The 26,229-nt window shown below is 37.7% G+C and overlaps 1 protein-coding gene across 1 annotated transcript; it reads right to left on the reverse strand.

Annotated features, from left to right (window-relative positions):
- Window positions 1-256: 256 nt before the first annotated feature.
- LOC112043168 (tubulin polymerization-promoting protein homolog) lies at window positions 257-25,570 on the reverse strand. The gene is made up of 4 exons (XM_024078469.2): window positions 25,414-25,570; window positions 11,598-11,735; window positions 6,924-7,205; window positions 257-5,167 (listed from the first exon to the last, which is right to left on the reverse strand). Exons 2-4 carry the CDS (start codon window positions 11,727-11,729, stop codon window positions 4,976-4,978), a joined length of 606 nt encoding a protein of 201 aa, XP_023934237.2. The 5' UTR covers window positions 11,730-11,735; window positions 25,414-25,570; the 3' UTR covers window positions 257-4,975.
- Between the last annotated feature and the right edge of the window lie 659 nt (window positions 25,571-26,229).

A 26,229-nucleotide genomic window follows, 5' to 3' on the forward strand; every position in this document is an offset into this window, starting at 1 on the left:
TCTTTTATGGCTTTCAGTCATAGGTATACTTTTATTATCCTTTATTCATGGAAGTCAGTCTCCCTTCACTTGATTCTTGACTTGGATCTTTGCAGTGTAAGATGTGGGTTGATGAATGAAAGCCATGGATGGTGGTGGTGGGAACTTGAAAAAGGTCTATTCAGTAAAATTCTTAAATAAATAAAGATTTCATATACAAAATAAGAACCAATTCAGATTGATAACATTTTTTGGAAAATCGGTTAAGTAAAAAATATTTTTATTTTTCAAAGATATTTATTAATCAAATAATTTAAAAGTTACATTATTTCTTATAAAATTAAATATTTTTAAAGTAGATAGGTATATATCGTACTTATTTATCGATTCATATTATGTCTGATCTGTTTGACAAACTTATTAATATTAGATACAAATATGCACTACATATTACTGAATTTTGTGTTTTGTTTAATGCTTATCACATAAAAACATTGTATCTTGAATTAGCACACTGAAAGCTTTGCAGAAATAAAATATTATTTTGTAGTAGGTACACATATTCCTGGTATATTAAAATCATCATGCCTCGCTCCTTGTATGAGACGGGATTTGGAGTTTCGACCCACTACGCTGCACCAATGCTGGTTGCCGGGCTGAGCGAAGTTTAACTCTATACATCTAACAGATGTTAACGTCGGCTTAACGTGATCTCCGAGGCTAGGGGCTGTAGCACCACCAACGTTTAAACTCCAGGAATTTTTATACTGAAAATTTCTAGGAAGAATAAAAACTTTTTAATTCCAGGACCTCGGACTAGTTACACCAGATATAACATGAACAGCAGGGATATTATGTATTTCGGTATACCATTCAAAGAATGAGTCACTACAAGGTTTTTCAACATATTTTCTTTTATGCAATCACCTAAAAGCGTATTTTTAAATGAAATGACATAAGTATCTTCATTTTATGTAAAGTAATATAGAAGTGCTAGTAGGAAGTAGTAAGATTATTTCAACAAAAAACCCTTATTTGCTTAATTTCGTTAAAATAAACATGTTAGATGATCGAAAAACCAAAACATCATTACTATTTGATGCAAAATCAAGGTCATTTCGTTGAAATAACTATGTTAGATGATCACAATTCCGAAAATACAATGAAAAACGACGTAGTGACTTATTATTCGAATGGTACACCAAGTTACATAATAACCCTGCAGATCTGTATTGGATACTTTATTAAACCAATATTTTCTATTTGACAATCAACTGTTTTTGCAAAAATAACCACCTAAAATATTTAAGGATTACAGATGTTATAGATTGTGTCGTTTGATTGATATGTTTAATTATAGCTTAAGTGTTATGCAATGCGAAATTTTGCCAACCCTTTTTACGGATATTTTTTCAGTACATAAACAACACACATCAAAAGTAGGAAAGATAGGTACTTGTATGGTTGTGGTATGTGATATATAAACGTGTGGTATTTGAAAGATACTTCATTCATAGTCCAGTCATTTTAGGTTTTACGTGCGAGCAAATAGGTCGCGAAATATTTGCGAAAAACTGATTTTCGTGAGCTTTTGACCTTTGTAACTTTTTTAGCCGTCATGATATCGATGTCGATTTTTCACATCTTTATAATAGGTAACACCGTAATAAAGGTGTATACAAAAATTCAGCTCACTAGGAATTTTTCCCCAGATTGTTATTTTAAAATGCCCAAAATGACTATCAGTTCCTTTCGTTCGTTCTTTAAAGTTTAAAACAAAATTACAATAAGTACAGAATCTTACCTAATTCGTTAGGATAATGAGGTAAAACCTACTTAACGCAAAACTTTCAGTGTGCGCTACTAACTTACTCGTATATAAAATTTGAACATTGTTAGGCTTGCATTCTCTTGTACTTTGATTTGATACCTTTGCCAACATTTTAAAGATCAAATCTTTAAAAGTCGTACGTATTCAGTTCAGTTAAAACGCGTTAATAGGTCTATATTTTGTACGTCAATGTTTTTCAATATTGCCACCCTATTATCATGAGAAAAAGGAGGCTGTCAAAAAATTTAAATTCTACATAGGTACCTGCATTTGTGTTTTGCCAATTTGCCATTTAATCACTCATACTTTTGCGAAATTTAATGTTAGACTCCGCCCCACGAAAGAAGTCCGCTGCTAAAACCTGAACTTAAATTGACAGCGCCTTACACAAATTACAGTAAGACCGCTACCAAATGACATTGAACGCCATTAAGACATTACGGAATACGGGACTTGTTTCGTGGCGCAGACTCTACAAGCAAGTGTGAGGCTCATCAATTTATAGCGTGGTGGATTATGTTCACAGCTCATTAGACCCACCTAGCACAACTCTGTCGCTCTGTGACGAGTTTACTATCGTCGTCAACAGATCACGGTGCTAACCAGAAATTATCGAGTACAATGCGCACGATAGGATAGGTTGAGTTCGCCCTTGCTTCATTCACGGACAGTACTCGATCCATTCGCGACCAACGCTTGGGCAATGCAAACTATGCGTGCGAGCAACAGGATTTCTGAGCGGACCTCTTGCCATTCGCGCGTCAGCTTGAGAGCGAGTTGCTACGTAGTTGATATAGTGAGCGTATACCCATAATACTCGGACTTTGGGTAGTTCTAATGGGCTATGACCTTTATGGCCTATATAATCTTATTCTGAGAGTAGAGTCGTGCTTAGCCATTGATGAGTTGATGTGAACAGTCGCGGTTAGGACTTAACAAACACACACAATTAGTAGATCGGTACAATCTAGGTATCATTTTGTACCTATAAGGTTTTCAAATAGAAAATTGTGAAAATATAGTTTGAGACTTAATTTTTAAAATGAATCTAATATAAGCTATTCACGACTAGATATTAAAAGACGAATTATATAAAACATTCAGACACTAATGTCTTAAGATCTAAATAATAGATACAAAATTACATACATACGTTAAACGGAATGTTAATGTCAGAAATTCATACAAAAATCTGTAAGTAGGTACATATAAATAAAAACATAAAGACTACACAAGTTCAAGTCTATCGCTTGGCAACTTCATTCGTAACACTCCCTATGATCCGCGCGGGCCAGGGGACGTGTAGCGATGAATGAAAATCCCACGACTGATGCACCTCACTTTGCCGCATGCACGATTTCACACACAGTCTTCCCTCCGTCGCCCGCATATCATGGGAGTGTCATCATCGAAATTGCCAGACTATAACGTCTAACATAATAGAGTTCTACAAGTTGAAAGAAGAACATAACAACTAAGAAAATCAGACCATAGATAGCAACAGAAGCGTTATAGTAAAACGAAAAACGATAAAACTCAAAACTCATCTTTCGCCGCGGGCACGCACCGAATACGTTTCGCCTCGTCGTCTACCTTACGGCTTGCCGGCCGTTTACGTCATTTCGTATGATCCGAGAGTTGCTGGTTGGGTTTGAATAGGTATTTGGGTCAAGTTAAAAACATATCCTGTACCTCTCCTATACTACCATAACACAGAAATGGAAACTTGACTGGGGGGTAGTAAGAATTTTATGTTTTTACAATTTCTACTAGCTATCAGACATCCGATAAGTGAACTAAGCGCGTTGTCAGCGAATAGTCAGTGAAGTGACGGCGCGCGGTAGCCGGTAAGCTTGTCTGGAGGCGAGGCGTTTCCGTTACGTGTCAGACTCGTAATAATGAGTTTTAACTTTTAAATCAAGCCTTGGATGTATTGTATATAGTATAGAGCGCCTTAATAACCAACACCTTAATAAAAATAAAACAAGACTTAGTTATGTAGGTACTACATTATTCCATTCATTCAAAACTGTGCATAGTGAAGGGAGGAACGTTTATTACAGATTATAATAATAAGAACAGTCTATTTTAGCAATGGTTTCTACTTAAGGATGATTGCAAGGTCTAGTTCCACCGTTGATTGAAGAATAAGGCAACTATATAGATACAAAATCTATCATTGGATTTGTTAGTGTGCCCCAAATTTCAAGTACCTACGCTTTGACCACAGTATACATACTTTGATATTGCAAGACGCGTAACTGCCCCGCTATTATTAACCCGGCTGATATGAGATATGCTTTCGTTTACTGCGCAACCATACGTCTGCTGATCAGACGGACTCGAAGTGTGGCGCATACTTTACCCTTAATTATATCGGCTCTAGCATATAACAAAGTAATCAAAAAATCTTTACTCATTGTAGATAACTTGGTTATCCAATATCTTGCTAAAAGTAGGTACCGATGTATATGGGGCGGCATACCATCTCTATTTTTGGAGTGATTTACATTCATGATATTCAAACATAGGTATACGTATACGGATCCGACACGTTACTCGTCCTGCCGCATATCATGCCGCTCGTCCTGTCTACCGCTCCCAAGTCCCACTCACCATCCAATAAGTCCATGTGCCTGCAGCACCAACGGCTGGACATCTAATAAAACTGATCGTGTGTGGTCGCGATCTGCTTGACGTCATGCTTATTGAAAGGTGAGTGGCTAGCTTAAAAAGTGCGCGCACGATAAGTTTTCGCGTGGCCAACATCGGAACTAAAGGCGGATAGATGACGTTTTCAATGCAGTAATCGATTTGACGTTTGCTGTCAACTGTCATGTCATAATTGCTATAGGGGCGCCATCTTGATATAACTCAAAAACTTGGGTTTTTTTATTTATTTCTTTTTATTTAGTTAGATTTATTCACTTTAATAAATTTTATTAATTTATTTATATAAATTTTAATGATACGGGGTACAAGAGTGAACTTGAAATGGACCATCTCTTTTGATATGAGTCAATTACACTATTGCGCCACTTATCTTGCACGCACTCTAGCAGTGTATAGACAGAAAAACGTCACGGCAGCGCGAGTAGAGTGCGGCTGCGACAATACATAACAACAGGTTGACGATAATACATGTAAACACCAAGGAATCTACAGCTAATGAGACTTGTCGTAAGAGTTTTTGTGTTGGTAGCCTGAGACGTAGCCAGAGCCGTCGACGAGGTCCTTCCTGCCGGCAATTCCTTTGCCTTTGCCGCTCTCGTCGAACCGTTGTTTGTGCGAGCCGGTGTACTTGCTGGTGTCTGTCAGTCTGCCCACGGTTGCTGCGGCCGCTGTGGATTTTGGCAGCTGTGAACATGAAAATTATTCCTTGATCATCATCATCGTTAACAACCGATATTGGGCTCACTGTTCAGCACTGGTCAGCATCTATACTAATACCATAAAGCTGAAAAGTTTGTTTGCGCTAATCTCGGGAACTACTGGTCCGATTTGGAAAATTCTTTCAGTGGTAGATAGCCCATTAATCGAGGAAGGCTATAGGCTATATATTAACCCCGTATTCCTACCGAAACGGGAACCAGGGAAAATTCTCAGGTATGTATAGGATTCCTCACAATGTTTGTCCTCCACCGTTTAAGACACTTTGCTCCCGCCCAGTCTTTCCCTCCTCGTCACCCGACGTTCGTTGATGACACTCCCATGAAATATATTTACGGCCCATTACAGAGCCATGCCTACCTCCTTATCTCCTCCAGATCTTCAAAAACACCCCTGAGTATTATCACACAAATATTGGCCAGTTTTGGAAATCGAACTCACTGCCGTGGATGTTGAAAACATGATCGCTACCCACTGCGCTACGCGACCGTCAAAATTATATGTATGACCAACTTAGGACCTAATTTCACTGAAGTATTAATTATCTTGATAATGTTAAGACCATGTTTATTTTAACAGATCAGTTAAAACACAGAAAAGGCACCTAAGTAGTTAAAAGATAGATGTCTATCCATCTTTTAACTATCTAAAAGACTAAAAGTCGTTACATTTTGCTAACAAGGACTATAATGAGAGGCGAGAGCCATGCCAGCAACACAATGGCACAGCGTAAGTAGATACTTACTCGGTAGCTATCTATTCATACGACACACAACATGTTAAGTGTTCATAAGCGAACAATAGGGTGATAAATATACGGGCTGTTGTTTTAGGAGCGGTCAGTGAGCTACAATATGGCGTCGGCTTTTGAAATTGTATTGTTTTGTACTTATGTAATAGTAAAGGTCATATTTGTAACCGTTAGTATAAATAGCCTCAATAACTCAACAGTAATTCAAAAATTCAAACTTAATTTGTTTTGATTTGTCTTAATTTACAAGCACTTTTGAAACGTCAAGTGGAAAACTTAAAATTAAAGTTACCTACGAGGGTTCCAAAAGCGCCTTGGTCCGAAAAAAGCCCACAACAAACTCAGCCAAGGTAATTTTACAAACTTAAGTCCACAATCGTATCGTGCAATTCAACGCCAAGCTTTTATATCATTAACTTTGCGCTCGCCGTTCTGAAACTATTCACTTTTGCCTTAAAGAAGGATATTACCTAATTCATAATGTCGCAGTGTGATTCAGTAACGAATGCCCACAAGTCCAAGAGACATTAACTACCAGCATAATGATATTATATGAGAGCCGGGATAGCCCAGTGGATACGACCTCTGCCTCCGATTCCGGAGGGTGTGGGTACGAATCCGGTCCGGGGCATGCACCTCCAACTTTTCAGTTGTGTGCATTTTAAGAAATTAAATATCACGTGTCTCAAACGGTGAAGGAAAACATCGTGAGGAAACCTGCACACCAGAAAATTTCTTAATTCTCTGCGTGTGTGAAGTCTGCCAATCCGCATTGGGCCAGCGTGGTGGACTATTGGCCTAACCCCTCTCATTCTGAGAGGAGACTCGAGCTCAGCAGTGAGCCGTATATATGGTTGATAACGAACGAACGATAATGATATTATGAATGCAATTGCAGAATTTATAGTTTAACCTCAGAAAACATAATTATTATGTACCAGGTTTAACTAATAAGTAGGTAACGTAACTTACATGTGTCGATACGCCGGGCTGCCCGCAAGTTGTTAGCTTCTTCTTAATATCTTCTAGTTCCACTTTCTTGCTCTTTGCCAGCTCTTCTAAGAACTTCTGATAATCGTCAATACCGAGTTTGACCAATTTTAACTTTTTGAAGTGGATAGCGGTATCTGTGGTTGTGATTTTCTTTCCGTCGATCACTTTCGCCTGTTTCATCCACTTGTCGCTCTGGGATAGTGTGATTTGTTTGCCGTCCGATTTCGGATCACCGAATTTTGAGAACATTTTGAAAGCGTCCTGGAAATAAGCGAAAAATATTAAATTAATAGTTACCTAAATACTATTATAGGTACTTATGTAAGTACTTAAATCTATACTAATGTTATAAAGCTGAATAGGTTGTTTGTTTGGTTGAATGCGCTAATCTCAGGAACTACTGGTCCGATTTGAAAAATTTTACAGTGTTAGATAGCCCATTTATCGAGGAAGGCTATAGGCTCTAGGAACGGAAACCTTGCGGACGGAACCGCGCGGCGTGTACTAGTAGGAATATATTTAATGAAATATGTCGTCAATTTATTCTACATAGAATACCTATATTGTACTATGTGGAGTGGAACTAAATCTTATTTTTATTTTATTCTTTACAAATTAGCCCTTGACTTCAATCTCACCTGATGGTAAGTGATGCAATCTAAGATGGAAGCGTGCCAGCTTGTTAGGAGGAGGATGAAAATCCAGACCTCTTTCGGTTTCTACACGACATCGTACCGGAACGCTAAATCGCTTGGCGGTACGTCTTTGTCGGTAGGGTGGTAACTAGCCACGGCCGAAACCTGCTACCAACCAGCCTGGACCAATTACAAAACCGCAATCGGCCCAGCCGGGGATCGAACCAAGGACCTCCGTCTTATAAATCCACCGCGCACACCACTGCGTCACGGAGGCCGTCAAAACTTAAGTCAATATGACAGGGACTACAAATTGATACTATGAGGGTTTTCCTTTTGAAATACCCTTGGAATCCTAAAATACCTACTTAACAGTTTCACTTCAAACTGAATTTCAGTCTGCCTTTACCATTCTCTTGTTGAGTGTTTAAACTTTAATCGTTTCATTGCCTTCGTGTGAAAACTATCGCTTGCATGTTTAACCAAAATAAAGTGAATTATGCATCGCTTCCGTCAGATAGCCTAGAATCTAGATAGTTACAGTTCTGCATAGTTGTTGTACCTAGTACTGCAAGTCACCTGAGATTCATGCATTGGGCAGAATAGTTTGCTATTAACACTAACCAATATTCCAATCATCATAATATCAGCCGATGGACGTCCACTACATGACATAGGCCTTTTGTAGGGACTTCCAAACATAACGATCCTGAGCCGCCTGCATCCAGCGAATCCCTGCGACTCGCTTGATGTCGTCAGTCCACCTGGTGGAGGGTCGACAAACACTGCGCTTTCTAGTGCGGGGTCGCCATTCCGGCACCTTGGGATCACAACGTCCATCGGCTCTTCGAACTATGTATCCCGCCCATTGCCACTTCAGATTTTCGACTCGTTGAGCTAAGTCGGTGACTTTGCTTAGGTTCTTCTGCGGATCACCTCATTTCTGATTCGATCACGCAGAGATACTCCTAATATAGCTCGTTCCATCGCCCGCTGTGTGACTGAGCCTTCTTACGAGGCCATAGTTAGCAACCAAATCTCGGGAACCATAGGATACCAATATGTATCGTCGTCATCAACCCATATTCGGCTCACTGCTGAGCTCAAGTCTCCTCTCAGAATGAGAGGGGTTAGGCCAATAGTCCACCACGCTGGCCCAATGCGGATTGGCAGACTTCACACACGCAGAGAATAAAGATAATTCTCTGGTATGCAGGTTTCCTCACGATGTTTTCCTTCACCGATTGAGACACGTGATATTTAATTTCTTAAAATGCACACAACTGAAAAGTTGGAGGTGCATGCCCCGAACCGGATTCGAACCCACACCCTCCGGAATCGGTGGCGGAGGTCATATCCACTGGGCTATCACTGCCTTCCGCCACCAATATGTATATATCTGTATATTAATTATGTTTGTTCTACATTTTTAAACTATTTAGCGGTTTAGGTAGGTAAAATTAAATTAAAAATATGTACTGGGTGTAGCTAAATACTGAATTATTATGTCTACAACTAAATATTTTAATTCTAAGTTTTTTATTGGGGATTAATCTTGCGATTGACTAGGCCTACTACCGAATGATAGGTAACTATGAGGTCTTAGATGAGGCGACCGTGCCTAGAAAATACCGTTACCGTGGGCACAGAAAAGATATTACAACCAGTAGTTGGACTTCATACTAGAGGTCGAAACGCGAGCTATACCTACGCTCCTTGAACATGGGGTGATCGTAGGGTGAAGACAGTCGCGACTGTGCCGCGGTGACGAACGAACGCACGGTGTATTAACAGAGTAAAGTGTATTAATAGTATTAGATTTTTTTAATTATGACCAGTAGGAAATACTGTGCCGTTTTTGGATGCATGAATTCAAAATTATCCCATCCAGAGATAACTTTTTTTAAGTTACCTGGAAACTCTGAAAGGTTAACTTTAAAATAAATTTACTTATTAGTAGGTAGGTACATAATCTTGTATTTTTTAATGGATAAGGTATTTCCTTTTATCTCCAGAATAAAGGTAGGTATCTGGATTAGTAAATAAAGTGAATAGAGTAAAGGAAAGTGATTGACACGATTGAAATATGTAGCTATACGCGGTTCATGAATCACGATACAGTAGGTACGATAAGCTTGTATTAAAACCTCGACTGCTTGTACAATGTATTGTGTGACTGTGCTCGGATCATTTGTGTTTTGTTACCCGACTGCGGCGAAGTCCAAAGGAGGAGTATGTGTTTGAATGTTATGACTTGTTGTTGTATGCGGGCGACGGGAGGAAAGGACTGCGCGGGTGTGAAGTCGTACGCGCTGGGCATCGTTACCCCCCTCCCGGACCGCGCCGACCTTCGGGAGTATTACGAACAAATTTGCCAAGCACACATACTGATAAATGATATGTCATTAGACTCGTCTAGATAGGCCGAGTGTCACTGGGTAACTTAGTTCTTAAAAAATCAAAATGGCGGATTTTATGCACTTTAATGTGCAAGCTCATAAAACTTTTGCTCAGCTTGGCATTGGTGACAAGAATTTTAACCGACTTCCAAAAAGAATCGTATCGTATTTACAGCGATATTTCCGTCATTTGTAAACCGTTTCTTTTTTGTTTGGATGAATATTCTTTCAGGTTAGTCCCATTTTTTTCATGTCAGGATCTGATAATGGCATCCTAGAGAAATCTAGGGGAACTATCGTATCGTAGGGACAATTAGTGCGTTTGTTCATTGTTTCATTATCTATTTTAAATCACTACAATTTCATGAAGGTATTTATCTTTTTTTTTATTTGTTCACGTAGTGTGGAGGTAATACCTAGATGGCATCACCGAAATAAATATGTTTAAGAATACGACCAATCCTTCAAGATCATTGACGTAGTATCAGCCTTAATTAAATCAACCAATCAAAAAACACGCATTTTTATTTATCACTTCCCATTTTACTACAATTTACAAAGTATTTTATTTGTTTATATAAAAAAAGTTTATTTACAATCACAAAACTAAGTGGAAACACAAAGTTAGCAAATGTAATTAAATTGCTGCATGCGGGCAGCCCTATGACATGTTTACGTACCGCGCGGCTGTAGGTATTTATTTCAAAAATACGGCCGAGTTATTATACTGCTTGTAATATCTTTACTGTGCCGTGGGTAACACTAACGCAGGAAGGGTATTCCATAATTTAACAATTCGAATTAGAACCGTTTGATGCAGGTCGTCTAGCCAGATGTTAGGAACGTAGAGTTGTAGTCCATTCGTCTTATTGTACCTTCTTAATACAATCATCTGGTACATATATAGTAAGATTTCTGGGAGTTTTGAAAATGTGTATATTTATAGATTTTAAGTTGCTCTTTTTAAATTTTCATTTTGCCGCCTCGTATTTTTGGCTCTCGCGGCGCCACTGGCACTAAATAGCGTCTAAAACCAGTTTTTGCACAATATCTCCATAAGGAGTAATTATACAATGAAAGTATGTGTGAACAAATTAAATTAGAAAAAAAAAAATCTACAATATTTTTCCATAATTTCGGCGTACAAAATGTTATTATTAAATCTATAAAATTGTAAATTATCCATTTCCAAATCTTCCGGAAAACATTCCAGGAAGGTAACCTTATTTTTTACTTTTTTTAAAAAATCAAAATTTCATTTATTTCAAGTAGGCTCAATTTACAAGCACTTTTGACACGTCAGTTGACTATTTGTAAAGATTCTACCACCGGTTCGGAAGGCAGGTTCTGCTGAGAAGATACCGGCAAGAAACTCAACAGTTGCTCTTTTGAAATGAAAAAGTCATACAGTATTATAATTTACAATTGATAACAATTACAATTTCTTATAGTTCTACTTCCTGTGTGAAGGTGGAAGCTGATCCAATGGCCTCCAAGCACCTTTATCGTTAAGGAACTCATCAATAGTGTAGTAACCTCGGCTAAGTAAATTTAATCCAAATAACTGGAGTATGCTATAGAAAATAGGGTTCCCGAATTTAATATATTTGCTTACGAACCTTAAACGGTATAGCGTTGTCTTCATTCTTGCTCGGCGTTCCATTGGCTGCGGCTGCCGACCCGTTTTCTAGCTTGACGTCCTTCACTTCCTGACTCAACTCCTCTACAGCCTGCGCTTGCTCCTCCGACATTGTCGTCTGAAAAAATATTAATCATCTTAATCAGCCTATTTTAACGGCACAAACCCTGGCCTCTCTCCATGAAGAAGAGGGGATATGGTGCTAAGACCCACCAAGCCACTGCGCCACAGATGTTGTCATTATAGGATATATTAGGATAATATTTAGATCTAGTAATACCATATTTTAATGGAACACCGATCACCATGAACCCAATCGAATGTCGGTAAAGCAATAATGTGATATGATTCGATTTGGATAGATTTTATTTGTAAACTAATCGTGTAGAGGCCGAAAGGGGATTTTTTGGACTTACGCGAAGGGATTGAGCCTTTAATATTGGTGGGTATGTTAAGGGCAACCAAAAAAAACATAAAAGTGAGGATGCATTTTTCATCGTCATGGTAGAAGTTTTTTTGTGCATTACATAAGGGATTAACTTAATCTACGGAACCCTACACTGCGCGTGGCCTTCACGCACTTGGTCGGATTTTTCATTTTGAAGGAAAAGTCAGTTTTGTAAAGTCTGTAGTTTTATTCACCGCCGCAGAAAGCGAAAAAAATATATTATAACATATTGCTCCTATCATCTAAATTCTAAACTACCAAATCTAATCGGCCTTAGAAGTAACTTCATATTTAGGCTCCCCTACTAATAAAGGTAAGTACAGGGATTTTAATATCATTTTGTTTTTCTCAAGAAAGTCTTACTTAAGTATAATTTCTCACAAAAACAGTAACTAGTGGAAAACGGTGTAGGCAAAAGTTATACGTATCTATCTACTTATAGAGTTAATATTAGTATTATTGTATTGTAGGTACTAAGGTATACATTATTTATCAATATCATATCAATGTATAAATATAGTTAAGTCTTACTTATAGGTACCTGACTTATTTTTAAGACGCCATGCAAAAATACCTAACCAAAGTTTAGAAGTAATCCAAGTTCCATCTAATTCTAGTCTTGTTACTTATGAATCTTCGCATCTTGTTTTCGCGCTAAAAGCGGCAATTACATCACCGACCTTGTACAATGAACACTTTACTATGTGTATTCGTAAATATCAGCTGAGATTTAACCTTCCTTGCTTTATTACCTATCGATTCTATTCAAATCTATAAACACGATTTTGAATAGGAACATAAGAGGCACACATAGGAGATACCTAACATTAATTCAACCTAATTGCCTCAAAATATGGATTGCACTGCAGTGTTATAATGATAACACTGCAGTGCATATATGATGATGATGAATGCATCATCATCATATCAGCCGATGGACGTCCACTGCAGGACATAGGCCTTTTGTAGGGACTTCAGAAAATCACGATACTGAGCCGCCTGCATCCAGCGAATCCCTGGTTGACCAACACTGTGCTTTCTGGCGCGGGGTTGCCATTCTAGCACCTTGTGACACGAATAGCTTCATGGAGAGTAATTCAGAACAATAGTGAGGTAAAATATGCATAATTAACTGAAAGTCTGAAATAAACTTATACTAAAAAGAAAAAAATCTCATGTATAAAATCAAGTAGGTACACTCAAAGCTAGTTTTGCGTGTTAAATAAACTTATTATGGTAACTTTTATAATAATGTTTTAATTCAATAGGGATGATGACAGTTTTTTAAATTGTATATAAATTAAGAGTATACTAATAGCAAAGCAATTTTGTAAAAGTAACAGGGTATCTGCGATCATTACTTTAGGAGCTACAGGGATTTAAAGAGTCAGATTTGCGGCGCTGCGGCGGATCCTTGAAAAAACACTCCATACAAAATGGCACGAGTTAGTGACGTCGTTGGCTCGCTGATCGTTAGGTTTGTATGGGCGTTCAAACAAAATTACTAATATCTTTGTTATTTGTGCGTTTATGTTTATAGTTCATTTATTGAAAAATTGCACATTTAATGTAAGGAAGCTAAAACTGTATGAATTTTCATCTAATTACGATAAAAAAAATTTAATAGATTTTGAAATTTTATAATCTTATTTATTTTGCAAATATCCAGACAATGTTTGCTTTTTATGTATAAATTAGTTAACATTGACCATATTTACCCGAATGTATCATAAAAATTAATATATTCAAACCTAGTCATCATCCCCATTTATGGTCTTAGAAGTGGCTAATTTGTATTTTGAAAATTATTTTACACAAGCAAGCCTACCTTCTTAACCACAAAACTTTACTACGAGTAATTCGATAAGCATCTGTGACAGAATATACCTAGAACCGACAGCCGTAGCTTGTAAGTTAAAGTTGTAACCACCCACTTTGTATCACGAAACAGCTGTAAATTAGTAGGTACCCGTAAAAAGCTCTTTAATTTCAATGATATCATCAAAACTGTTGAAGCGAATCAAGGAAATGATATCAAATCCTGTTTCGGCGGTTCAGCCTTGAGGCATAATTTAACGCGAATAAAATTTAAATGAATTCGTCAAGTGTAGGGGTTTAATATACACTTCGGTGAACTCCTGTGGACATGAAATAGGTAACAATTACTGTGGGTGCTCTATGATCCGGTATAAGACTAAATGATCTGACCTAGACGATAAATAAAAACATATCCTGGTTTGTTCTCTGTTGCGGAACAACTATTATTAGGTCAGGTCGAGCTAGACTCAGATAGAGATTTGATTTGTAAAGAATAATAATAATATAACCATAAGATTCTGCGACTTGGTCGCTAACTATGGGCCTCATAAAAAAGCTCAGAGTCACACATAACAGGGCGATGGAACGAGCTATGCCAGACGATGGACGTTGGGGTCCCAAGGAGCTGGAATGGCGACCCCGCACTAGAAAGCGCAGTGTTGGTAGGCCTGGAGGACTAACGACAGGATTAGCTGGATGCAGGCGGCTCAGGATCGTGATGTTTAGAAGTCCCTAAAAAAGGCCATGTCCTGCAGTGATGATGATGATGATTATGATGAATACGAAAAATCCTAATAACGTATTTTTTTTGCCTCACCCGGGATTAGAACTCTGGGCCATTCTCATTGTCTGTCGCCGACGTGGTGGTGGGCCGTTGCTAGTTACCATCTTACGCCATTGGCTTATCTAGGATTATTTCCTAGGGTGGGTCTGGCCCCCGACATCAAGTCTATTATTAGTATCTTAATAGAATTCCATATCGGTAGCCCAGAATCCTAGGGTGGGCACAGGTCCATTCTAGGGTGGGCACGGCCACTCGTCATATACGCCTATAATCTTACCAACAAAAAACGTACCGCATAACAAACTAAAAACCCAGGCTCCTACCTACTTATCCTATTAACTTAGGTACTTTCCTGCTTGGAGTACGTCCATCTTTTAAATTTTAATTTAATAAAAAATTATCAGCAAAATTATCGTCCTACTTTTCCTCTTAATTGATCCCTATATGATTAGGGGAACCAATTTTGTGAAATTGAGGCTAACTAACCCAGGTAGTGACCCAAATACGTAGGTAATACGTTAATATACTTACCTACATAATAATTACCGAGTGAAGAAGCTCGCGGATTTGATTTAATAATCAATGCAAATAAACAAAATTGAAGTGTCGGTTTGTGATATTATCAAAATGTTTTTTTTGTTTAATTTTTTCTTTTTTTTTTCAAGATTATACCTACCTATTTTATAACTACAAAGTCGGCAAGTTTAATGTTTACATTCCAGCTTTCTACTAGGTACTATTATTAGACTCTCAGCTAAGCCGCAAATGGACAAACGGACATTGCCAAAGTCTCAGAATCTGTATTCTGAGGCCAAAGTATAAGGCCCAAACACTAAAGAAGTAGTGCGACGTAGTCACTGAAGGACATAATATACATAATAATCATAAATTTCCAATAACAAAGTCGCATTGCGTAATTTCTTTTGTGCTAGAATCCTTCTGTCTATGTCAAGGACAGAATAACAGACAGAAAGGGCTAAAATAAAAGTAATGAAATATGTATAGTGACGCAATCAATGCTTATAAATGTTATTGAATGTATGCCTGTGATTTTAAAATAAACGTGTAAAAAAGTTTTTTGTTATTTACACTATCACACTAATATTATAAAAGCGAAAGTTTGTGTGTAAGTGTGTAAGTTTGTTTGGTCCTCTTTTACGCTGCGGCTACTGAAGCGATTTGGCTGAAATTTGGAATGGAACTAGATTTTACTCTGGATTAACACATAGGCTACTTTTCATCCCGGAAAAATCCAAGATTCCCGTGGGATTTGTGAAAAACTGAATTCCACGCGGATGAAATCGAGGGCGTCCGCTAGTTTACTATATACCTACCTATCTACTGAAATATATAAACAAACTTTGTTAAAATATTTGTCCGTCTGTCTAAATATTCTAATCTCTGGAACGGCCAAATCAATTTAAATGGAAATCTCACTAGTAGATATCTTTACTCTGCTAGTAGACAAAATAGGTCATCGAGCAACTGAGGTCACTTTTTATCCAGGAAAAAATCATGTTTCCCACGCGATTTGTGAAAATAACCATGTTTTATCAAGTGCATTTAATATAGCTATTTACCATATATCTAAAATACAAGCTGCTCAATCTGCCTGTCTTTGTCCGGGCTAATCTCCGGAACGGCTGAATCATTTTAAATGAGACTTTCACTAATAGACAGAGAATGTCATTGCGCAAATATAGGCTACTTTTTATCCCGGAAAATCCATGTGTCCCGCGGGATTTGTGAAAAACAGAATTTGACGCGGACGAAGACGTGGGCAAATTACAAATTGGCAAAATATAATTTACATTTCCACCTCATAAAGTTAATGGCTAATTACATGGGGTGTATTTTACGTACCTCAGCGTCAACCGTCTAGGGTGTGAACACTACGTCATCGTCACCCCTTGACCTACTTCCGTATAGTGTTTAGCGCCATCCCTTGCAATTTTTCTTTGCACTAGCATGAATTTTTGATATTACACGGTATGCCTAACAGATGCTGATTGCTAGCAATTTGACTATATTAAGAACTAGCCGACAACCGCTTAAAATCGGTCCAGTAGTTTTTGAGCCTATTCATTACAATCAAACAAACAAACATACAAAACAAAGTTTTCCTCTTTATAATATTAGTATAGATTAGATAATTTTAATCTATACTCTATATCTATACTAATATATAATGCTGAAGAGTTTGATTGTTTGTTTGTTTATTTGTTTGTTTGTTTGATTGAACGCGCTAATCTCAGGAACTACTGGTCCGATTTGAAAAATTCTTTCAGTGTTAGATAGCCTATTTATCGAGGAAGGCTATAGGCTATATATTATCCCCGTACACCTGCGGGAACGAGATCCACGCGGGTGAAACCGCGCGGCGTCAGCTAGTCTTAATATATAAATGCGAAAGGTCATCACGAAATCTCGAAAACCGCTTGACGCACAAAGATGAAATTTGGCAGGGAGGTACCTACTCTATAGTTAGTAGGTATCTGCTAAGAACGGAACGATAGGGCCGGATTAACGAGGTCTAAAGGCTCTCGAAAGTTTGATACTATATACTTGAAATTTGGCAGAGAGGTGGTTTGTAGTTGGTAGACGTCCGTCGCAAATCAATTTTGCGGCAGGGCCGGATTAAGGAGGTATATATAGGCTCTTGCAAGTTATTGTATGAAAGACCTTAATTTTTCATGCTACAAATGGCAGGGAGGTGCTATAAATAAAACATAAATAGAAGGGGGTGAAATAGGCGTTGACAATTTTGGATAATATTCCGATTATTGCGATTCAATTTTTTTATCTCTTCCAAGTTAGATTACATGGGAGCCCCTTCCATCTTAGATTGCATCGTCATTAAACATCAGGTTAAATCGCGGTTAGGCTAACTTTTCATTAAATAAATAAAAAGTCAATGTCGTGAATGGAAATCGAGGCTTGACTTATTACCTATGTATAATACCGACGATGCTAAGTAGCCAGGTACCTACGTCTATGCTCCATTAACGTGACACCTATAATAATTAGTTAGATCTAGGTACGGGTCATAGGGGAATCATTTCATCAATTAGGTCCGGTGCGAGTACATAGTATGAGGTAGGTATAATATGGTGACTATAACATACATTTTCATTTTATCACAAAGGCATCACAGGTTTTTTCTCTACTATAGAGGTAACTAAACTGAACGTGAAATAACATTTTTTTTCAAAAAAAGGTTAAGTATCGCAGGTGAAACACAGAAAAAAGGGATGGTTGCAGGTGCACACTGTAGTCGGTGTATATAGTTTTAAATAGTTTTAAATTATGGAATAATATAATAGGCAAGTTTTACTATATACCTACTAGGTGTTTCATCATCATCATCATTATTAGTCAGCCGATAGACGTCCACTGCTGGACATAGCTCTTGCATGGACCTCCAAGCACAACTGTCTCGAGCCGCCAGCATCCAGCGGCTCCCTGCAATCCGCTTGATATCCGCTTGATAGGGTCGACCAACACTGCACTTTCCGGTGTGGTGTCGCTATTCCTCTTGGGACCCCGTCCATCGGCTCTTCGAACTATGTGGCCTGCCCATTGCCTCTTCTGCTTCGCTTTATACTTAATTATGAAAAGGATTAGGTAAATAAGATACTAAATTGTAGAGCAGTCATAAAATCTCAATTATGTAGACTACAATATCATAATAGAAAATTAATGAGTACAACCATCAGGGAATCGTTAAGTTGGTACGTAAGCTAGAGAACGATAAAAATTGGTAAGTGTTTCGAAATAGAATATGAACTAGCTGACGCCGCGCGGTTTCACCCGCGTGGTTTCCGTTCCCGTAAGAATACGGGGATAATATATAGCCTATAGCCTTCCCCGATAAATGGGCTATCTAACACTGAAAGAATTTTTCAAATCGGACCAGTAGTTCCTGAGATTAGCGCGTTCAATCAAACAAACGAACTCTTCAGCTTTATAATATTACTATAGATAGGGATAACGCAAACTGTTGCGAGGTTGACGTAACCACGCGAGTCGCTTAGATGCATCAGAAACAAGTAGTGAGTACGAACGTTTAAAAGCATGAGTCACATGCAAAAATTATACTTATTATCACGTAGTTACCTATTTTTATACATTGTAACATGTACCTACTTATAACCAGTGGTGTGTATAATGTTTTAAAATTAAGTAGCTACCTATATGCTTATTATACTGGCGGACGCCCGCGTGGAATTTGGTTTTTCACAAATTTTTCGGGATCCATGGATTTTTCCGGGATAAAAAAATATCCAGAGTAAAATCCCTTCCAAATTTCAGTCAGAAGAAGTGTTTTATCAAACACTCATACCATCAAAATCATCAGTTTTTTTTGCAAATCTCGGGAAACCATAGATTTTTTCGGGACAAAGGTTAAAGAGTAAGAAACATACTTTCGCGTTAATAATATTAGTAGGAAGTAGAAAGTAGGATACTTACTTTGTAAAATGGAAATTTCCTTCAAAAATACACCTGTACTTTTGTACGTGCTCAGGGTTGGAAGTGTATTTTTGTATAATATACACGGAGTGCATGGCATGTAATGTAGGTAAATGTAAAGTAAATGGCATGCAAAAAGGAGGTAGGCAGTTAGGCATTTAGTTCGAAAGTTTGGATTTTGAATTTACGGAAGGAATTTACGAAAACTTTATAAAAAAAGATTTGCAATATCTTTAAAATGGTCAATAAGACTCTTCCCATAACCTAGCCGGAGAGAATGTATTAGGAGTGGATGACTAAGCGCGTTTAGTTCCCGTTCAAGTAAGAATACGGGGATAAATAAAATATAGGTTAGTCTATATCACCCGGGATAGTGTAGCTTCCCAACATTGAAAGAGTTTTTCAAATCGGTTCAGTAGTTTCTTTTTTTTTATTCTCGGCCGAAGCCTCCCACCAGCCAGACCTGAACTAATTAAGAAAATCTCAATCTGCCCAGCCGGGGGTCGAACCCAGGACCGCCGTTTTGTAAAATCACCGCGCATACCATTGCGCCACGGAGGCTGTCGAAGTTTCGGAGCCTACTTAATGCAAACAAACAAACAATGAAATGTTTTCTCTATATAATATTAGTATATATTAATTTTAGATAGATATTATGTATTACTATTTTTTTTATTTTACGAAGTAGAGTTTTGCAAATTATATCCTCCCTTTTTGTTGTGTATCATAAAATAATAAAATCTACTCTATGATAGTTGTATGCATTTGTGTATTCAATAGCAGACAGCATTAGTAGAACGGTCACGTTTGCGATCCAAAATGGTTCAATGTCATTACGTCATCCAGAATATTATTACGTCACTACGGTTACGGAACGAATATTATATTTTACGGTTTCCGACACACATCTAAAAAAATCCTACTTTCCCGAAGTGCGACGATGCCATCACAAACCACATAGCAGCTACATTAATCCAGAATTAGGTGTACCGTCTATTTGTTTCATATGAAATATATTGTGTAGCAATCTTCAAATGCAAAACATGGGAAAGCGAACAGAAGTTCTGCAACAAGTCCAAAGGAGGAAGCTGGAATTCCTGGGTCATATAATGCGAAACTCCAAATATGACCTACCCCAGCTTATTACCCAGGGAAAGGTAAAGGGGAAACGAAGGCCTGGTCATAGACGTACATCTTGGCTCAAAAACGTACGTCAATGGTTTAATATGAGTACCAGATCACTCTTTCGGGCAGCAGTGAACAAAGTGAAATTAACCTTAATGAATGGTGACCTCCGATAGGAGATGGCACTATCAGAAGTAGAAGAAATCTTCAAATACCTGAGTGATTAGTAATCAAAATTCTACTACTTTTTACATCCTTAAGCCTCAAAACTTCACTAAAGTCAAAAGATTTTAAATGTTAAAGCCGGATTCAAGACCGACAGGCCATAGGTTCGATCCTCACTGGACTATTGTAGTACCAAATCCTAACACAAAATTGGATAGCAACGGAAATGTTTGTCATATTTATAAGATTTGACAAATATCTACTTTGTTTTTATCTATCTCCTACATTTCTTGTCATATAATTTAGTTGCTTTCAAAATAACCTATTTGTAACTAGGAACATATTGATGGGCCAGGATTTGATGAATGTACCGTTACAATGTTCAAATTTGTGTAATTTATCTTATAATAAAAGATATGGGCAATTTACCTTCCATAAAATGTACGATTTCAACAAAAACCCATACATTTCAAATAATATCAGTAATATTGTGAATTCTAATTATTTATGGTGATTTTGATTTATTTTAAAATAAAAGATTTTTCATTTGTTTTTTTCTGTAATGTGCTTTTTGTTTCATCAACTTCAATTATTAGATAACATTGATAATCAACATAGATGTAATAGATGTGTGTGACCTTTGCAGGTCTGTTTATTTATGTAAATCATGTTATCTAATAAAAATCAATGACATTGCCTACATAAGAAGAAGTTGTATGGATGGGAAAATGGAAAGTGAAAACAGATGCGTAAACGAGCTAGTGTTAACGGCCTCATGACTGCTTTATCAGAGTCAGTAGCCGTTTGTGTAAACTTTCCGGTGCTACAGATGAGATTACAATTGCTTATTTACCTGTGTAGGTAGTGAAAAGGTTTAAAAATGAAATACTTTAGTCATTGGCGTATCTATAGGTATTGGCGTATCGTAGGGTTATTTCCTAGGGTGGGCCTGGCCCCTGACATCAAGTCATTAGTATCATAATAGAGTATCCTATCGGTAGCCCAGAATACAGAATCCTAGTGTGCACAGGTTCATTCTAGAGTGGGCACGGACCAACCAGACAACCCCCCCCCCCACCCCCCTTCTCCTCCTCCATATGAGTTTAGTAAATAGTTTCTATTCTATAACAAGGTCCCCAAGACAGTTAAGGACCGGACGGTTTAAAGTATTTTTTTTACTCGTAAGTAGGCTTACTTTACAAGCACTTTTGAAACGTCAAGTTTGATTGTTTGTAAATACTCTACCACCGCCGGTTCGAAACGCAGGTTCTGTTGAGAAGAGCCTAACACACAACAGTTGCTCTTTTAAAAATAATATACTAGTTATTAGGTTTGTCCAAGTAGATAGATACATATGGACTGAAAATTTGCACGGAAGCACAGAATAAATATTTACGTACAAGACAGAAGGTAGATAGCAGCGGCGTAAAGTCCATACTGGCCGATTCCCATCGGGTTACCATTTAAATAATGAATATGTACGGATGTATGAGAAACCGGTTTTTTTTATAATGCGGTATGAATTTCCTTTTATCGTCGTCAAAATTCCATCCTTCGCCACTGGTAGATAGGTACATGCCGAAATTCAATCATAACGTCCCGTTTCAGTATTCATTGACGCGTGATAATAGCTATCGGATACGAGGAATAAAGCGACGAGAAAAATCTGTAGATATCGGTAGGTACGTACTACCTACATTATATTATCCGCATAGGCACAGAAAATATATGTACAAGGCATCGGTAGGTACATTTACCTATGTTATTTATTAAGCATATGAAATGATATTAGGTATAATGTATTAGGTAGGTAGGTACATTCAATATTATATCGATACATTGTACATGTATGACTGCAATCTGTAAGAAATCTTTTAACTTCAATGAAAAATAAAAGTTGTATGTAAATTACGAGTAAGTACTTCACATGACCACTAATTTCGTATATTTAACGTTCCGTTTACACCTACCAAGGAGCCTACTGCACTTATTTATGTATCTATTATCTAGGTACTGTATCAGCCGTATCAATGATACGGGGCCCCTTATGTGTAAAAGCCAAAATTTGTAAAATGTAATCCACAATCTTGAATCTGGTGCTTCCCAGAAAAAACAACTGCCTATAGAGTTTCACTTCAGAAATGACAAAAGTCAAAAAGGGGTAAAAGTATTCTTAGACAGGAAATTTTTACCCTTTGGGCCCCCCAACTAATTTTGATACAGGGCCCCTCCAAGGCACGCTACGCCACTGGTATTCTGTAAGTATAAGTAGTCTGTCTAAGAATAGAGTATGCAGGTTTTAAGTAAACAGCCAAAATCCGCAACTAATGGGTTTAAGCTTTAAATTCGCTCTCCTATAAGGAGGGAGGCATTATATGGCCATCACTATTAATAATTAGGTAGGTATGAGAACCTCAGTAAATACTTAGTTGCGTGTTGTGTACCACAATACGTAGCTTACCTACATCACCTACATACAAACGCCTCGCCGCTCATGCATATTGCTTGTTATTATGTACCTGATATGCGACTGCATTTATGTATGGTGCATAGGCACAATTGCTTATGTTTCTCATAGTAAGCATACATAAGGTTGCCATTCGTTCTAGTTATTCTTGGACTGCATATATGTATTGTTTTTTTTTTTATTTTAGCTGTTCGGGAGACTTCGAGCCGCTGGGAATATCTTAGTGCTGAATTTACCTATATTTCTTATGGTAGGTCATTCCTTCTTTACGGTCCTTTCCCTTTCTTCTGAGCTAATGTTAGGTAATGTTAGGTCCCCGATATCTGACGTCACCCGGACGTGGGTGGTACTCACGATCACAGGGGCGCCCGGACTGATACTCAGGCCAAAACACCCCTCCAGAACAGCCCTCTAAGCCGGCGTCTTAGTTTTAGAGACGCCCTTAAAGAGTCGTTACATCAATCTTCTGCTTCTGCCTTTGGGGCTCATCAGGCGATGCTTCTGAACTCGCCCAAACCCCTCGGTGACGCCGGCGACCGCTTAGATCCTATTAAGGCGGCACAGCACTTACTCAATCAGAAATAAAAACATATTCGCTCTGAGCTTCTCTAATTACTCTCATTCTAGGACCAAGTTATGCTAAGTAAGTCACTACACGGATTTGATTCTAGTGTTGCTATATTATGTAAATATATTAAATTCAAAAATTCATTTATTTCAATCAGGATTAGTTTACAAGCACTTTTGAAAGGTCAAGATTATGTCATAATTTAATTTAATTTAATGGTTGTAATAATAGTCGAAAACTTAAAACTAAAGTTACGAGGGTTCCAAACGCGCCTTGGTCCGAGAAGAGCCCACAACAAACTCAGCCAAGGTTTTTTTTTTGTTATGTTTGCTATATGTTTTATAATGATGATGATGTTACTTGTTTTTCAATAGCTGTTATTTTTATGTCATGTCTCTATGGTCTAATCCTTCCCATTTCGCTGTCCTGGTTTTGATTGGGCAGAAACCCGTAAACCTAATTTTCATATCAAGTAGGGCGAGTCCACACATCTTTCGAATATAATAAGGATTATAGGACATATTTTATTCAAAGGCTGCACGCAAGAAAAAGCCTCTACAGCTTTACGGTAACGGAGCCAGACTCAACACCGGTAGATCGTGGGTTCGAGCCCCGGATGCTTAACTAATAGTCGTAACTCGTAACGGAAATATTGGTCATATTTTAAAAAAAGTTATGGCTAATATGAAAAAAAAAGAAAATGTTTTTTGGCACACGCGTTAGTGATAATAGATTAGGAGTAAACAGTTTTAAATAAACATATATCTATATCGTCTATTGATAACAGATTAACTATGTAAGTGGGTATATTGTTCTTGTTTTGTTTTCGGCGAAGGTCAGTGCAGGCAAGCGGCTGTGACAGTCTTATCACGAAATTGCATGAAATTGTCCCGGCTTCTGATAACGTCCTATCGTCAGGAAACTTTATGTTATCTATGTATTTAATAATCGCTCAGTTACGTTTATCTATAAGATAGATAAAATTATAGGCAGATATAGATAGTAAAATCCAGCATTTATTTTCGCAATTAACTAATTAAGTACCTATACACAATATTTCCTGAAAGAACACATTTCATGTATCTCGACTCGGGGCGCTGAGTCGCCATCGAATTGGATGCTGTTATTTACGCATTTTCATTTACTAAGCGACTTCGTCCGCGTGCAATTCAGTTTTTCACAAATCTCGCGGGAACCATGAATTTTTCCGGGATGAAAAGTAGCCTATGTGTTAATCTAGAGTTAAATCTATATACATTCCGAATTGCTTTAGTAACGCAAAGGAGGAACAAACAAACACTTAAACACAAACTTTCGCCTATAAAATATTCGTGTGATTAGCTGACACCGTGCGGTTTCACCCGCGTGGTTCCCGTGCCCGTAGAAATACGGGGATAATATATAGCCTATAGCCTTCCTCGATAAATGGGCTATCTAACACTGAAAGAATTTTTCAAATGGGAGTAGTTCCTGAGATTAGCGCGTTCAAGCAAACAAACAAACTCTTCAGCTTTAGAATATTAAGTATAGATATACCTATTTATACATATAATATATTTATTTTATTTTACCTACATATGTATATTTAATATTCAGCCATAAAGATTATGATTATTTATGATGACACTTAATTAAGTAGAATAAGTACCTATTTGTAAATTTAATTTTAACACAATATAGTAGTTAAGTACTGTTTTCCGTTTTATTTAAATCTAACACCTAAGTGTCTAATAAGATTTTTAAATATTATTTGCTTAGTAGTCCAAAGGGTAATTTCCATTAACTTTATCCAAAAAATATTAGATAAATTGCATGAAATCCCGAAAATTTTCTTTGTTTTTCCCACAGCTCCAGACCGGGACACCGTTCCGGTGCGCCCGCTAACAATCGCTGATGGAGCGGATATTAAAATTACGCGATCTTATTTTTATAAAAATAAACATAGACTCACATGATATAGTGTTAGTATGTGGATGATATCACTTCACTGTGGCGGCTCGCGTGGTTCGCGACGGAACTGAAACTGTCGAGGCGCCGAGCGGAGCGTAGCTAAGCGCTGCGTAGACTGTACAGAGCAGTGAGCATTGCCAAACTGCCAGATTGAGCGCCGGGCAACTGCGCGCATGCGTATTGCGTATTACCTTCCCCATGTTCCTGCTTCCCTAGTAAACAATGGGAACGCTCGGTTTCGCTTGTTTGAATCTGTCGGGGTAATATTACCCGTAGGTTTATAGAATTTTAAATGAGTTCTTTAGTGATCGTTTACGTTCTATGTTAGTGGTTAGTCTTTAGAATTATCTCATGAGTTTAGATGTTATATGTAGGTACTTTGTATGTAGGTGGATAGTTTATACGTATAATACTAATCTATACTAATATTAGAAAGAGGTAAAGTTTGTGATGTTGTAGGGGGTAATGTCTGGATCTGTTAAACCGATTTTGAAAATTTTTTTACCGTTAGAAAGGCACGTTATTTGTGTCATAGACTACATTTTATTTCGTATTATCACGGGAACGGGAACTACGCATATATTGTAATACCCACACTGTTATAAAAATACTGTGGATAATTTAGGTATAGGGTTCCGTATACAACAAGAAACCCTTTAGTTTCGCCATGTCCGTCTGTCTCAAGGACAAAAGTAATTTAAGCATAGCTTTAGTATTTTATATTCTGTGGTCTGTCTCTCCTTCCGCGGTTTAGCTCAGAGATTATCATGGACGTACCAGCATTCCTACACTTTATTGCAGTTGTCAAGTCTGGTAA

The sequence above is a fragment of the Bicyclus anynana genome, chromosome 15, assembly GCF_947172395.1.
Source record: "Bicyclus anynana chromosome 15, ilBicAnyn1.1, whole genome shotgun sequence".
In the NCBI taxonomy this organism is placed as follows: domain Eukaryota; kingdom Metazoa; phylum Arthropoda; class Insecta; order Lepidoptera; family Nymphalidae; genus Bicyclus; species Bicyclus anynana.

Bases quoted from the DNA above. Each gene is read 5' to 3' on its own strand.
- LOC112043168 (XM_024078469.2), bottom strand. From the start codon at position 11,729: ATGTCGGAGGAGCAAGCGCAGGCTGTAGAGGAGTTGAGTCAGGAAGTG. The intron at 7,206-11,597 runs GTTCGTAAGCAA...GCTTATTTCCAG, and splicing joins ACAACGCTATACCGTTTAAG to GACGCTTTCAAAATGTTCTC. The intron at 5,168-6,923 runs GTAAGTTACGTT...TCATGTTCACAG, and splicing joins AGCCCGGCGTATCGACACAT to CTGCCAAAATCCACAGCGGC.